The sequence below is a fragment of the Lotus japonicus genome, chromosome 6, assembly GCF_012489685.1.
Source record: "Lotus japonicus ecotype B-129 chromosome 6, LjGifu_v1.2".
NCBI classification, from domain to species: Eukaryota; Viridiplantae; Streptophyta; class Magnoliopsida; order Fabales; family Fabaceae; genus Lotus; species Lotus japonicus.
In genome coordinates this window covers 1,688,718-1,704,806 of record NC_080046.1, presented here as the reverse complement: position 1 = coordinate 1,704,806, position 16,089 = coordinate 1,688,718, and the positions used below count along the sequence as shown (strand labels likewise).

At 34.5% G+C, this 16,089-nt stretch overlaps 4 protein-coding genes across 4 annotated transcripts; all 4 read right to left on the bottom strand.

Annotated features, from left to right (window-relative positions):
- Positions 1-4,420: 4,420 nt before the first annotated feature.
- On the bottom strand, positions 4,421-5,592 carry LOC130722862 (uncharacterized). Its single transcript, XM_057573719.1, has 3 exons — positions 5,482-5,592; positions 5,005-5,372; positions 4,421-4,924 (listed from the first exon to the last, which is right to left on the bottom strand). Exons 2-3 carry the CDS (start codon positions 5,365-5,367, stop codon positions 4,421-4,423), a joined length of 867 nt encoding a protein of 288 aa, XP_057429702.1. The 5' UTR covers positions 5,368-5,372; positions 5,482-5,592.
- A 75-nt stretch (positions 5,593-5,667) lies between these two features.
- Positions 5,668-6,338, bottom strand: LOC130723942 (uncharacterized). Its single transcript, XM_057575089.1, has 2 exons — positions 6,081-6,338; positions 5,668-6,003 (listed from the first exon to the last, which is right to left on the bottom strand). The coding sequence occupies exons 1-2, from the start codon at positions 6,273-6,275 to the stop codon at positions 5,683-5,685; spliced, it is 516 nt and encodes a 171-aa protein (XP_057431072.1). The 5' UTR covers positions 6,276-6,338; the 3' UTR covers positions 5,668-5,682.
- Positions 6,339-9,461: 3,123 nt separating this feature from the next.
- LOC130724712 (uncharacterized) lies at positions 9,462-10,899 on the bottom strand. The gene is made up of 3 exons (XM_057576003.1): positions 10,761-10,899; positions 10,256-10,623; positions 9,462-10,175 (listed from the first exon to the last, which is right to left on the bottom strand). The coding sequence occupies exons 2-3, from the start codon at positions 10,616-10,618 to the stop codon at positions 9,672-9,674; spliced, it is 867 nt and encodes a 288-aa protein (XP_057431986.1). The 5' UTR covers positions 10,619-10,623; positions 10,761-10,899; the 3' UTR covers positions 9,462-9,671.
- A 12-nt stretch (positions 10,900-10,911) lies between these two features.
- On the bottom strand, positions 10,912-14,093 carry LOC130724713 (uncharacterized). The gene is made up of 5 exons (XM_057576005.1): positions 13,810-14,093; positions 13,019-13,098; positions 11,659-11,947; positions 11,354-11,579; positions 10,912-11,269 (listed from the first exon to the last, which is right to left on the bottom strand). The coding sequence occupies exons 3-5, from the start codon at positions 11,851-11,853 to the stop codon at positions 11,178-11,180; spliced, it is 513 nt and encodes a 170-aa protein (XP_057431988.1). The 5' UTR covers positions 11,854-11,947; positions 13,019-13,098; positions 13,810-14,093; the 3' UTR covers positions 10,912-11,177.
- Positions 14,094-16,089: the final 1,996 nt, after the last annotated feature.

The window sequence follows — 16,089 nt, the reverse complement described above, 5'->3', positions numbered from 1 at the left end:
TATTTGTGTTTCTATTTTAGTATCATTTATTAGTACTCACCTTTGGTCCCTGTACTGAACTCGGTTGCTGACATATTATTGAACTTAATGATAATAAATTGAGAACAGAATATACACATACCGGACAAATACCCATTAGCCTTTCTCAACTTTTAAATTTGCTTTCTTATGTCATGTATCTTAAGGCTTGGGTTGACAGTACGTCGTGAGATATGATAGGTTGAGAATGAGATAGACTAGTTTCATGTTCTGTTGTTTGGTTCCAGGGGCCTCTAACATAGACTTTTTTGGTTTGTTTTGTAAAGTTGCTCAAATCATATGTATCATGGACAATTTTTTTATTAGTGTAGAGTGAGATTTTTCAGCATGTAACTTTTGATCTACTTTTTCTATGGTGATCGACTTTTTTTTTGACTAATAAAAGGGGCAAAAGCCCATAGAAAAACAAGCTAAAGAACCATTATGGGGAAAGCTACCCCTACAATACCATCTCTTAGAATAGGAATAAGAGAGTTAGGAACGTTATCCTATCCAAAGAACTCCTCTGAGGAGTTGTGTCCAAGCTTCGCAAGGTGGTCAGCACATCGATTGGCCTCTCAATAGATCCACTTGAAGTTCACCTCACAATTCAGGGACGCTAGGTATTGTATGTCCCTAATCAGGTCTGCGCAGTTGGACATCTAACTGTGATGAGATTATAAGCTGTTTTGTAGTCCAATTCAATCATAAGCTTCCTTGGAATAAGGGAAGTAGCTAGTCTAAGGCCTTTGAGAACTCCCCAAAGTTCAGCCCTTACCGCGTTGCACACCCCCAGGGAAGAGGAGAAGCCAGGATAAACTTTCCCTGAGTTGTCTCTGATGATTCCACCGCAAGCTGCTCATTGGTCGTTTTGAAAAACAGAGCCATCAGAGTTAAGTTTCCAAGTCCCTTGTCTAGGCTTTCCCCATCCGTTAAGTTGTTCAGTGCGAGTCTCTATGATTTGTCTGTCTGGCAAGAGAAGGTTATGCACCACTTGGGAGGTGAAACTGGTGATCAGGATCATGATTGAATCATGCACAACATATATGTTGTTGAAGACCAGGTCGCAACGGTCTTTCCAGAGGTACCAAAATCGTGATGCCAAAGAGTAAGGGCCAGCTAAAGCCTCTATTGTGGACAAAGTCTTTTTCAAGGTTGAAACAGAGCCAATTTGAAATTCCCTGGCTAAAGAATCTGCTCCAGTTGTGGTCTTCAATGAAACCCTCCCAGACTTCCTTTACTGCCTCACAATCTCTTATGACATGCATAATTGTTTCTTCAGCACTAAGGCATCGAGGACACAGGTTATCATCGACTTTTATTGGGTAGCAAGTCAGGAAGAACATAAATATAGATTTTGAAAGATTGTTTCACTATATTTAAGTTTCTTATTACAATCTTGCTTTGTGATCACATTAAATTAAAGTCTTGTTTTACTGAACAACTGTTCACTAATAAATGATTTCTTTTGTCGAAGATAATTAAATTGATGTAACAAATTCGTTTGTAGCGGGGTTTTGTGGGAGTGTCAGTGGTTTTTTTTTGCTGTGATGGAGGTATTTCAGTCCTTTCTTTATACGGTTGTGAGGCGGGACGTTTACTACAACGCCTGTTCTAGCAAAAAAAATTCCTTGTCTTTTTAGCCGTGATGCGTTTTGGCTTGATTACTATGGTTCGCAAGCTGAGAATAGGAGGTGACGAGCCACCGAAGATGAAGGCGACGGAGACGTCCCTGAAGGGGAAATGGAAGGTTGTGAAAGAGAAGGTCGTGTACCCACCTCTTCATGCATAACTTTGAGAATAAGATGATGTGTCAAAATGTCTTAGTGTGCATCCCAATTTGCGAATGAGCACCATATATACTTTGTGGCTTAGGCATCATATATGAGCATCATGTGGTAGCCGAGTACCAGGTTTTTTCACCTTTCCCCTCAAATCAAATGTTACATATTAGAGTATGAATTTTTTTAGTGAAAATATAGCTTACATTTATTTATGTTCAAAGTTCAAGATAATAGAACTCTTATGAGGGAGGATTATTTTACATGAAAACACAACTAATTAATAAAAAAAGAAACTAAAATATATTTTAGTATTATTTTTCATCATTTTTTTCTAAATAACTATAAATTTATTAATAAAATATTTATTTAGATATGGACGCTCTAAATGTTTTAATCAAAGGATAAATAGTTTTCATGGGAGGTATTACCTGGGAATTTTATTTTAAAATTAATAGAAAATAAAATTCTACTTTTTCATAATTTTATGAATAACTTTATGATAGTTTAATATGATAGAGAAAATATGACATTATAGAGTAAACATCTTTTACGAGAAGGGATATTTTATATGAACATAATTTGTGTTAAAATTAATAGAAAATAAAAAATAATAATTAATATAATTAATTTTAGTGTTTTTTCAAAATTTTAAGAGTGTAGATTTATATTGTAAAATACTATAATAATTTGATAGTAAGAATATTATGAGGAATAAAAATATTAATACATATGTATTATAAATTTATGACCTAATTTATTAGTGCTAACATATTAGAGTTACGAGATCCCATAGGGAGGAACATTTTACATAAAAAAATGAAAATTTGTACGGGCTAAAAAAAATTATAAACTCATTTTTTATATAACTTAAGTGTGTTTTAATAATTTAAACAATAATTATATATTTATGTATTGTTACATATCTAAAATACAAACGTAATACCCTTTATGCAACACACGGGTATACATTTTCGTAAACAAAATTCAGTTATACCTCACATATGCAAACTTAATGATTTTGGTCTATTAACTTTTTATGTTAGTCAATTCAGTGTATGCTTACAAAACATTAGAATTGAGTGTCTGAATTTATGCTCTTTAATAATTATATCTTTATTATGATTGTTTTTACGTTCTTAGTATTTTAAATTCTTTATAATTTAAAATATTGATCAATGTATTAAATACAATAGATAAATTCTTCGTGCAACGCACGCGTAAAAAACACTAGTAAAAACATTAAATCCTTAATTTAAGACAAATATTTTACAGTTTAAACATTTAAAAAGAAATCACCGACATCCTTTAGTGGGCTTTTTTTTTCTTGTACGTCTTGGGTAGGTTAGCGCGTCTGCTATAAATTCGACCATTTCCTAATCACTACGCCCAAATCGTCTTTGCTCCAAAATTAGGGTTCGCAGCTGTTCCCTGTTAGGGTTTTGCAGCCCTGAGTTCCCAAAAGCTTAGTGCTTCATATCAATTTGTCATTGCTTTGATCTTCTTTCCCTTTCTTCTGTTTCCAAGTTTATGATTTGTGCGTTTCGTAATTCGGTAGATTTATCTTGTTTGTTTTGTCATCTATAAAGCAGATTGGTTCTTTGATACCAATTCTGTGTCGGAAGTTGACTAAATCATTTCGTTTCGTCTCCTCATTGACATCAAAACTCATGAAACTCTTTTGTATTCATGCTGTAATGTTAAGGGGATACATTTTATATCTCATTTAGTTTCTCTTTGAAGCATCTCTCTATAGCAGATTTCTTTGTTTAATCTTTAACTTCAATTACAACTAAATAAGATTATATGTTTTTGCTTTTCGAGGTATATTAAGCATGAATTTTTCTTGTGATTTGGGGCTTGAAATTCTCGACGATTGTAAACTTGGGTTTATTTTGTTTGAGACAACTCAACTATTTGAAGACCAAAATTATAATTCATGAATTTTTATTTGCATGTAATTTTTTTTATGGAGTTCAATATTTTGTACAATAAACAAATCTTCCAAATACTTTTTAATCTAAAAAATATAAAAATTGATCCTTTTTGTAAGACTTATTTTTTAGGTTGTGTTTGGATGGGGTGATTGTAGAAATCCAAGGGATTTTAAATTCTAGGGAATTTAATTGATTCAATTGAATTCCCTTAATTTTTAAATTCCCTTGTTTGGATAAGGTGATTAAATTCCATCAATTTTAAAATTCTTTGTTTGGGTAATGCTAGGGAATTCAATTGAATCAATTGAATTTCCTTTCTCTTATTTTTTTAATCTAATGAATATTATTTGGATAATTATAATAAAAAAACTTAACTTAAAATTAACCCAGAATTTTATAATCGGCCCAAACCCCCTGAATTGACTCAAAAATCTGAAATTAGTTGGATCACAAATTTCTAATACATTCATGGAGATATCACATTTCCTATTACTTTAAATTTAAAACTGTGTTTTTAACAAGTGCTAACATCAATCCAAATGAAAATTAAATAAAAGAAAGTCTCAACAGTAACAAGTGCTAACATCAATCCAAATGAAAATTAAATAAAAAAAATCTCAACAGTGACATAGTGGAAAGTTGGAAACACTACAAATGGGTCCATAAACTATAGCAAATCACGAATCAGTGCATAAAAGCTAAGATGTAATTTTTCATTCTCTCAATGGGAAGAGCTTTCAAAATCTCCAACTTATTTGGATTTTCTGAAAGCCAATCCACTGCTTTTAGCCATTGAGTGCCATTTAGGTCCGAAATGTTCTTTAGCTCATCCATCACATCATGAACCACTTCTTGGACATTTTTCACCCCTTTTCTAGTTGCTTGTACAAATTCACTCAATGACTCAGCCACTTTATTCATTGAAGTAATTATCCCATTCTTTTCTCCACTTTTTCCCTTTTTGAATTTCATTGGTTGTTTGCTTTTCCTTGTTGTAGAGCTTTGTTCATCAGCATCAATATCCACAATATAAGCTCCATCCTCATTTGCTTCTTTGCTCATGATGTCATCTGCATCCAAGGATGTCTCTGCTCCAATTCCTGTTGCTCTATCTTTAGCACACAAGTCTACAATGTCATCCCAATTAGCAATCACCTTAAATCGGAACCTCTTAGCGTCATTATGTGACTACAAAGAAAATAGACAGCATATTAATACTAACACAAACAATAATTTAATTAAATAGTAATAACATTAAAAATCATTACCTTGACATACTCATTCCATGCATCTTCATTTGAAACAGAAATCATATATTTGGTTCCATCCCAATCAAAACCACTTTGACTAAGGATGTCACTAACAATGCCATACCATGATCTCCACAGCTTGATGCGGTTTTTAACATTCTCTCCAATAAGTTGCAAATTGAAGCGTGAAGACAACATTTGAGCCGCAGTGTTATATGCCACTCCTTTCCATGCACCACCACTCTTGTTTCCCATGCTTCTTTGATCTCTAAGGATATCAGCAAGTGCACGGTCCATCTCCAAGTTCCAAGTAAAGTAAGCTCTGCTATCATCTTTCTTATCCTCATTACTAGCTTCCGTCATTTTCCTTTTTCCCCTCATCTCTCCTTCAAACATAAACAAACATTAGACAATTACTAATAACCAGAAGAAAAATAGAGCACTTGAACCTAATAACAAAAAGATGATGAATATCCTCAAGTTATAAAATATTACCCGGCAACCAACAAGTCAATATAGCAACTGTTCCAATAGCTCCTCACTGTCCAAGTCTCTGGTCCAGCTGTAACCCTGTTTGAAAATAAATAATCATGAAGAGTTTCTGAAAATAAACAGAATATACATATACAAGACAACATACTAAGCATTTAACTAATAATTGGATGAATCAAGCCACAGTTAGTTCTGATCAATCATTCAATTAATATTAATAGGATAAAAAGCTTGGAAACAAGACTCTTCCAAGTGAGCCAACACACACAACAGAACAAAGCAACTACAGAAATAAACAAGAAACACATACGAAATGGAAAAACAGATAACAGACACAACAAACAAATATGTAGGTTTATCTTCTGCTGCCACTGTTACAAACAGATAACAGACACAACATAACTTTAAATCTGGACCACAAACCCCTAACACATTCGTAGAGATGTCACCCTTACGGTATCTAGGTTTATCTTCTGCTGCCACTGTTACTGGAATATGTGTCCCATCAAGTGCTCCAATCGAATTCTAAAAAAGTTTAAAAATCATAAATAAGTTGTAATTACTAGAAATCTCATAATTACTCAAGCTTGTGATAAGTTTACCTGAAACCATCTCCATTTGTATGCCTCAGAGCCCTCTAGATTATTATGGTCTTGAAACTTCAAATATTCCCCACTCACTTTCATCACAGCTCGTAGGACATTGTTGAATTGCCTACTTATTGTTTCTTTGGATCTATAATAGGTAAAGTGCACTACTCTGTACTTTAGGTTGTGAGCAAGGATGTGCAAAAACATTGCCACTGCTTCAATCGTTGGGACATTTCTTGTTCTTACCAACTGTCCTTTATCTTGTAAAATTCCACAAAGTTTAAAAAAATGCCCTTTTACTGACTCTTAATTGTTCAATGCAATCACTTTCAGTTCCTCTATATAGACGATTAAGGAAATTGTGTCTTTCCAATTCCCAATTTCGGGACGGTTCCTTAACAAAATGCATCTCATGATACCAAGCTACTACACCTAAAAGCATAGCAACGACACTAGCAACAATGAATGTTATTTGCTCCTGCAATTTTGCCTCTTCTTCTTCATTTCTTTTACGTTTTCGTAAAAGAACTGAAGTGTCAACTACTCTAAGATCCATTTGTTAACTATAAAAAAACATATAATAAAACATCAATATTGCATGACACTATTAAGAAAATAGGAAGTAAGAGAAGCTAACTCAATCAGATTCAGAATCAGCTAGTTTAAACATAAAATGGATAAGATGTGATTAAAAAGGACAAGGGATGTGTACAAGCTCACTAAGAAAATGTGAAGAGTTAAGTTAAAACATTCTCTAAATAATAGCGTAAAAAACACTCATTATGGTTTGCTCATCTTTCAAACAAACTGTAAAAAATTCACACTGAATGTGGACAGAATTTAAACTCAAATTTCTATTTTTTTCTCAAATTGTCATGGCAGAATATAATAAGGTTTCAAGCATAGGGCTTAACTGGAAGAAATATCTAAAAAAGTAAAAAGTACTGGAGCATTGAAGTGGAAGAAATATCTAAAAAGTATGAACTTGCCATGGCAATCAATTTGAAGCTACAAATTATACGTCAGATTAATCAAATAGTATAAAAATAATGATTGAATACTAGAAAGACATCAATATTCATTTAGTAAGGAAAAAACACTCTAAATCTCTGTTAGCTTCCGCTAGGAAAACTATTTTTTATAAACTGAACTTCACAGATAACTTTATTCCTCTTTTAGATTTTACAACACACACAAACAACTTATTGATTAGTACCTATAGTCCTATTGAAACAATCAAAGCATGTTAGGACAGGAAAGGAAGAATTGACAGTGTAAATGAAAATTCAAAATTAAGTAGATAGACAAGTAAATGGACATGACAACATAAAAGACAGGAAAACAAGAACCTTAGAATCTCTTCAACATCATTTATAAAGTGAAGTGCTCAATATTTAGGCTCAGCATAAGATGTTTACCAAATCTATTTATCTTTCATTAAATCAAATTTAAAAAATGTAATGATTATGATAAACCAGCAGTATGTAGAAACTGTAAAAAACAATGCAAGTCAGCGTGAAGACAAATATGATTATTTAGGAAGTGACTGAGGACTGTAGTTATATTCCGAACATGCCTAATTGCCTATTTCAATGGTATGACAAGAAGCTGCAACATAATTTTGGTAGTCATCCTTAGAAGATACAGTGAAGTTTTCAATAACTAAAATATGCAGAGAGAAGAAATGCTAAATATTGAGAATTCATACCATTGATGTCATCCAGAGAGACAAATGATGGGTGTAATTGCACAACAGCTTGGATTAGTCTGGATTTCGCAAGTTCAACCACAACCTTAGCTGAAGGAAAGAAGAGAAAGACTACACTCTGTGAGTTTGATTGCTTAGTTGTGTTCATAATTTCAAACCAAACCAGAAACTACACCTAAGAGAAGCTGAAAGTGCTATATAGTATATCAATATGCAAACAAACAATAAACACACGATACAAAGTCACATAAAAAACAAACCGAGACATAAATCAAATCACAGTCATGACAACTTGAATAATGCTTGAGGAATGCAATGCACCTTATTATATATATCTATCATGCTATTGCTACTTGCTATAAAATTACTCTTTCATCAAACTCCTTCTCTACGTATTGGGTTTTTGTCCTTTTGTTTATCCCCAAAACCATCCTAATCTAGAAATACACCTACAAAAGCAGACCATCACCATGGAAGCAGATCCAGTTTGAGCAATTCTTATGTAACTCTAATTATTGTTTTGGTAAAAAAATAGAAACTATTGTCTTCCTCACCTATGTTCATCTGCTTCTGAACCAGACACAAAATGGAGAAAAAACATGACAAACCCAGTACACCTATGTTCATCTGCTTCTGAACCAGGCACAAAATGGAGCAAAAAACATGACAAACCCAGTACACCTATGTTCACACCTATGTTCATCTGCTTCTGAACCAGGCACAAAATGGAGCAAAAAACATGACAAACCCAGTACTAGCATCAACAAACAAAACTCAAGACAAGAACAAAACAGATATTTCAACTCCAAAAACAAAATCAAATTCGAAAAAACAACAACAATAATGCAAAATTGGTGAAAGAATCAAGAGATTGTACCTGAATCAAGGGGGAAGAAACTCCATGAATCGGGAGAGCAAGAACGAGAGAGCGAGATGGCAGAGAGAGTGAGATCGGGAGAGCGAGATTGCAGAGAGGGTGAGATCGGGATTTGCAGAGAACGAGATTGCAGAGAACGAGATCGCGAGCGAGAGCAAGAGAGCGAGAGTGAGATCGGGAGCGAGAGCGAGAGCGAGAGCGAGATCGGGTGGATTTTCCAATTACTTCCTATTTTGAGGGTATTCTGATTACCCCATAATCCCTTAATTAAATTACCTCTTTTAATTACCAGTATTTTCAGAATTCCATAAATAAATATCCAAACAAGGTATTTCAATTTAAGGGATTTAAAATACCCTCTAGAATTACATTCCCCCCAAAAATCACCCCATCCAAACACAACCTTAGATTGTGTTTGGATGGAGGATTGTAGAAATCCAAGGGATTTTAAATTCTAGGGAATTTAATTGATTCAATTGAATTCCCTTCATTTTCAAATTCCCTTGTTTGGATAAGGTGATGAAATTCCATCAATTGTAAAATTCTTTGTTTGGGTAATGCTAGGGAATTCAATTGAATCAATTGAATTTCCTTTATCTTATTTTTTTAATCTAATTAATATTATTTGGATAATTATAATAAAAAAACTTAACTTAAAATTAACCCAAAATTTTATAATCGGCCCAAACCCCCTGAATTGACTCAAAAATCTGAAATTAGTTGGATCACAAATTTCTAATACATTCATAGAGATATCACATTTCCTATTACTTTAAATTTAAAACTGTGTTTTTAACAAGTGCTAACATCAATCCAAATGAAAATTAAATAAAAGAAAGTCTCAACAGTAACAAGTGCTAACATCAATCCAAATGAAAATTAAATAAAAAAAAGTCTCAACAGTAACAAGTGCTAACATCAATCCAAATGAAAATTAAATAAAAGAAAGTCTCAACAATGGCATAGTGGAAAGTTGGAAACACTACAAATGGGTCCATAAACTATAGCAAATCATGAATCAGTGCATAAAAGCTAAGATGTAATCTTTCTTTCTCTCAATGGGAAGAGCTTTCAAAATCTCCAACTTATTTGGATTTTCAGAAAGCCAATCCACTGCTTTTAGCCATTGAGTGTCATTAAGGTCCGAAATGTTCTTTAGCTCATCCATCACATCATGAACCACTTCTTGGACATTTTTCACCCTTTTTCTAGTTGCTTGTACAAATTCACTCAATGACTCAGCCACTTTATTCATTGAAGTAATTATCCCATTCTTTTCTCCACTTTTTCCCTTTTTGAATTCCATTGGTTGTTTGCTTTTCCTTGTTGTAGAGCTTTGTTCATCAGCATCAATATCCACAATATAAGCTCCATCCTCATTTGCTTCTTTGCTCATGATGTCATCTGCATCCAAGGATGTCTCTGCTCCAATTCCTGTTGCTCTATCTTTAGCACACAAGTCTACAATGTCATCCCAATTAGCAATCACCTTAAATCGGAACCTCTTAGCGTCATTATGTGACTACAAAGAAAATAGACAGCATATTAATACTAACACAAACAATAATTTAATTAAATAGTAATAACATTAAAAATCATTACCTTGACATACTCATTCCATGCATCTTCATTTGTAACAGAAATCATATATTTGGTTCCATCCCAATCAAAACCACTTTGACTAAGGATGTCACTAACAATGCCATACCATGATCTCCACAGCTTGATGCGGTTTTTAACATTCTGTCTAATAAGTTTCAAATTGAAGCGTGAAGACAACATTTGAGCCGCAGTGTTATATGCCACTCCTTTCCATGCACCATCACTCTTGTTTCCCATGCTTCTTTGATCTCTAAGTATATCAGCAAGTGCACGGTCCATCTCCAAGTTCCAAGTAAAGTAAGCTCTGCTATCATCTTTCTTATCCTCATTACTAGCTTCCGTCATTTTCCTTTTTCCCCTCATCTCTCCTTCAAACATAAACAAACATTAGACAATTACTAATAACCAGAAGAAAAATAGAGCACTTGAACCTAATTGAAGTGTCCACAGCAAACAGATCAAACAACAAAAAGATGATGAATATCCTCAAGTTATAAAATATTACCCGGCAACCAACAAGTCAATATAGCAACTGTTCCAATAGCTCCTCACTGTCCAAGTCTCTGGTCCAGCTGTAACCCTGTTTGAAAATAAATAAACATGAAGAGTTTCTGAAAACATTTAACTAATAATTGGATGAATCAAGCCACAGTTAGTTCTGATCAATCATTCAATTAATATTAATAGGATAAAAAGCTTGGAAACAAGGCTCTTCCAAGTGAGCCAACACACACAACAGAACAAAGCAACTACAGAAATAAACAAGAAACAACATAAGAAATGGAAAAACAGATAACAGACACAACAAACAAGGTAGAAAGCAAAGACAACTGATAACATGTTGTCCCTAAACTAAGTTTCTCCTATGTTGATATTCAACAAACATATCCATTGCTAAAGTGTCCCGAAACGTTGTCCATGCCTAAGATACTTGAATAGTTGTGACCTCATTTGCAACATTACTTGTATATCCTGGGCCATTTGTATATCCTGCGTCGACCAGAAAGTATTTACCTGCGATGGTTTTTTTCCAAGAAAACAAAAATCATATAATTGTATTTAATATAGTAAAAAAAGTATCAAGGTTGAGAATATTACCATTCGGAATTTGAAGGTGGTTTTGACGACGTAAAGCATCTCGCAATACTCGTGAATCTCCTGCCGAGCCTTCCCAACCAGGTAACACGTAAATAAACTTTAAATCTGGACCACAAACCCCTAACACATTCGTAGAGATGTCACCCTTTCTATTACGGTATCTAGGTTTATCTTCTGCTGCCACTGTTACTGGAATATGTGTCCCATCAAGTGCTCCAATCGAATTCTAAAAAAGTTTAAAAATCATAAATAAGTTGTAATTACTAGAAATCTCATATAATTACTCAATCTTGTGATAAGTTTACCTGAAACCATCTCCATTTGTATGCCTCAGAGCCCTCTAGATTATTATGGTCTTGAAACTTCAAATATTCCCCACTCACTTTCATCACAGCTCGTAGGACATTGTTGAATTGCCTACTTATTGTTTCTTTGGATCTATAATAGGTAAAGTGCACTACTCTGTACTTTAGGTTGTGAGCAAGGATGTGCAAAAACATTGCCACTGCTTCAATCGTTGGGACATTTCTTGTTCTTACCAACTGTGTATCCTCTTATAGCAGAGTTGCTAGTGTATCCTCTTATAGCAGTAGCCTGAAATATTTTTCCGATCATCAAGGATTAGCAAAAAACAGTGACAATAAACACATAAATCAAATCACAGTCATGACAACTTGAATAATGCTTGAGAAATGCAATGCACCTTATTATATATATCTATCATGCTATTGCTACTTGCTAAAATGAGCTTCCTTTCAAGTCAGCGATGAATAAGTATTAGTTAAATTTGGATTCTTTTCACCTTTTTCTTCCAATGTTTCTTGATGGGTATCTATTTAGTTGGAGTGGGAGAGAAAAAAGAAACAAACTTGAATCACAGATTCAACTGCTATGTAATTTAAGTCTATAGAGAAGGTTAAGGTAGTAACAAGTAAGAAGTGAATTAACCCACTTGAATGAACTTGCAAAAGTTTATTTTTTTTGGGTTCTGATGGTGAAATCAAATCTTTATTGTGTTTTGCTTACTTTGTCATGTGGTATTTGGGGATTTTGGTTGAAGTTCAAGTGCTATATAATGTAATTATGTAAGTCTAGGAAAGGTGTTAACAATTTAGAAACAAATTGTCCCACCCCACTTGAATCAACTTGCAAAAGTTGTTTTTGTTTTGATGATTGATGAGTCTTTATTGTGTGTTTTGCTTACTTCTTCATGTTGTGAATTCAGATTGTTGGAGCTTGAAGCATTTTAGGAGGGTTTTATTTTGTTGCATTTCGAGATAGGCTTCTATTGTGATATGGTAGTTTAGGGAACTAATGAAGGAAAGCAACAATAGAGGGGACTCAGACTATAAGCGCCTTGACTCAGACTGTAACAGGGTTGCCATAGCTCCAGCTAAGAACAACAGCACAGCTGGTTTTGTTTTTGCAAAACTGCAAAAGTCTGATACACGATCCAGGCCCGGCTATTCTTATTTATACACGCTCCCACCACTAATGTCGATCTAATTCAAGACTCTTAAATCAGTTCTCCTCTTTTGCCTAACATCAAATAAACGAGTACGTGGGGTAATTAATAAGAATAGCACTGATTCAAGAAGCCCAACTTTACTCCAATTGTTCAATCTACAAGAAAGTTAGAAACAACTCAATTAGATGTTGTGTTACCTGCTCAATTGGATTCACACAGCTCCAGTATCTCCTAATTGTATATATAACTTGTTGTTCCAGCAGCTCCAACAATTCAACTGTCAGAAAAAAGATAAAACAAGAAAGAATTAGAAAATGTGAAGGGCAAAACCAGATATAACCAACCCCTCAAAACAATGCAAAACAGGTTTCCCAAAATCCAAGAACATAAGGAACATAGACTAAAAAATCAACATTTTTACTATATTTTTTTGTTGTCAAAATTAGCAGAAACCAAGAGATCCTGAGGTGAACAGCAAAAATCAGACGCACCAAATGGCCACAAATAGAAAAGTTAACCAGCAGAGGAAATTTAGCACTAGCATTGGTAGAATCAATTGCACACAGTAGCAAGTAGTTATTGATCCATTCATTTCAAGTAAACAATGACATCCAGAGCGTGAAGGTGAAAAAACATGACAAACCCAGTACACCTATGTTCATCTGCTTCTGAACCAGGCACAAAATGGAGCAAAAAACATGACAAACCCAGTACGCCTATGTTCACACCTATGTTCATCTGCTTCTGAACCAGGCACAAAATGGAGCAAAAAACATGACAAACCCAGTACGCATATGTTCACACCTATGTTCATCTGCTTCTGAACCAGGCACAAAATGGAGCAAAAAACATGACAAACCCAGTACTAGCATCAACAAACAAAACTCAAGACAAGAACAAAACAGATATTTCAACTCCAAAAACAAAATCAAATTCGAAAAAACAACAACAATAATGCAAAATTGGTGAAAGAATCAAGAGATTGTACCTGAATCAAGGGGGAAGAAACTCCATGAATCGGGAGAGCAAGAACGAGAGAGCGAGATTGCAGAGAGAGTGAGATCGGGATTTGCAGAGAGAGTGAGATCAGGAGAGCGAGATTGCAGAGAGGGTGAGATCGGGATTTGCAGAGAACGAGATTGCAGAGACTGTGAGATCGCGAGCGAGAGCAAGAGAGCGAGAGTGAGATCGGGAGCGAGATCGGGAGCGAGAGCGAGAGCGAGAGGATTTTCCAATTACTTCCTATTTTGAGGGTATTCTGATTACCCCATAATCCCTTAATTAAATTACCTCTTTTGATTACCAGTATTTTCAGAATTCCACAAATAAATATCCAAACAAGGTATTTCAATTTAAGGGATTTAAAATACCCTCTAGAATTACATTCCCCCCAAAAATCACCCCATCCAAACACAACCTTAGGGAAATGTTTCGTTGTTCTAGGATAATTTAAGTTTTGTTATTTTTAGGTATATTGGAAAAATAAATTGTACATTTCAAAGCACAGATGAATCCATTCACTTACTTTATGTCTTCTATTTAATTTTAGTTGTTTAGCTACTTTAAATTATAAGAATAAAAAATTAGGGTAAAATAAACTTACACCTCAAGGTTTCTCATAAAATTAAAAACATTTAACCCCATCCTTATTTAAAATATACTCTCCATTTCATTTGTTAATCACTTAACTTTAAAACATTATGACATTTTAACCCTGATAAAGGTTACATCGCACGTACATCTTCTTCATTCCATTGTGCCTTACAAAGTCGTACACATTAAGACAACATATTATAGTGAGGTTAGGGACTTTTATGAGGTGATGTGTAAGTTAAGTGTGGTTATGAGAAATGTAAATTTTAAATAAGAATGAGATTAAGTGTTTTTCTGGTAAATCTTGATGGAGTAAGAATGATATTAAGTATTCTTTACCTACAAAATTAAAATTAATTATTAGACATTAACGTTTCGAATTGATTTTGGTTATAAATTTTAATTACATTAGTAGCAAAACAAATAATCTGGCTCATGTTTTACAATTTTAAACTCTTTAGCTATTTATAATCCATCAAACATTTGGTGGGTTGATCCTCAGAATCTTTGAAGATACTTAAGCTTCGTGCTACTTATTCCCTTCATGTTATACCATTTACAATGCTTTGTTTAAATTACATACTCTCAAGTCTCAACACCACTTTTTCTCTTCCCAACACTCCATCTTCTCTCTCCAATTCAACACTCTCTCAACAATTACCCACTCCAATGGTTTTCATTCAACACCCTACCCCACCGCTCACCCTACACCACCATTTTTTTATTTCATATTTTTATTTAATTTTATATTTTTATTTTTATTATTTACATAAAATTACAATTATTATTTTAATTTAAATTAAAACAATAAAGCCATTCAAAAAAAAATTTTAAAACAATAAACACTTAACAATTTAATTTTTTTTGAATATAGACAATAATTTATTTTATTTCCTTAACTTAAAAATGGAAGACAACAAATTAAGGGATCCACCTAATATACACAAGTTTTTAATTGTGTAACCTTACACAACTAGATAAATTGTCCCTTCTACCCTTACAACAAAAATTAATCCCATCTCCATCCTTCCCACCCCTAATCTACAATTCCAGAAAAAATTCACAGCCACCACCATCTTCCTCCACCTCCTCCCTCCTCCACCGCCACAACCATCAGAGAAAATTCCATGGCACCCACTTAACCCAGAAACCTAGAACAACAATCTCACCCAACGAAACCCACCCCAACAGTAACCTCAACCACCCGAAACCCACCCTAACCTCCATCCCCACCACCGAAACCTCCATTCATATTCCCCCACTACATTCGTTCTTCCCCTATCTCCCACCTCTTCCCTGGTTCTCCCTTTCTTCCTCCCCTCTCCCTTTTCCCCTTTCCACTCCCTGATTTTTTGGAAAGCTTTTTCCATCAAGCAAGGTGATGTTTGGGTTCAGGTAGATGAAGGGGATCTAGTCAGATCTGGTGCCTTTTGCTGAAGAAGAAGTTGGGGATTGCTTTCTTTGTTGAGGGGAGGGTGGGTGGTGGAAGGGGATGGCCAGAGCTCAACAATGCTCGATGTAAGAGAGGATGATGGTGGAGAGCAGAACAATGATGCTCTGATGCGGGACTCGGTGGTGAAGGTGTTGGATCTGTCGTGATGGTCTCACGGTGGTGTTGTGGCCGTGACTGTGGGAGCTCGTGGTGCTGGCTCCGTTTCGGTGAGAGGAGGAGATG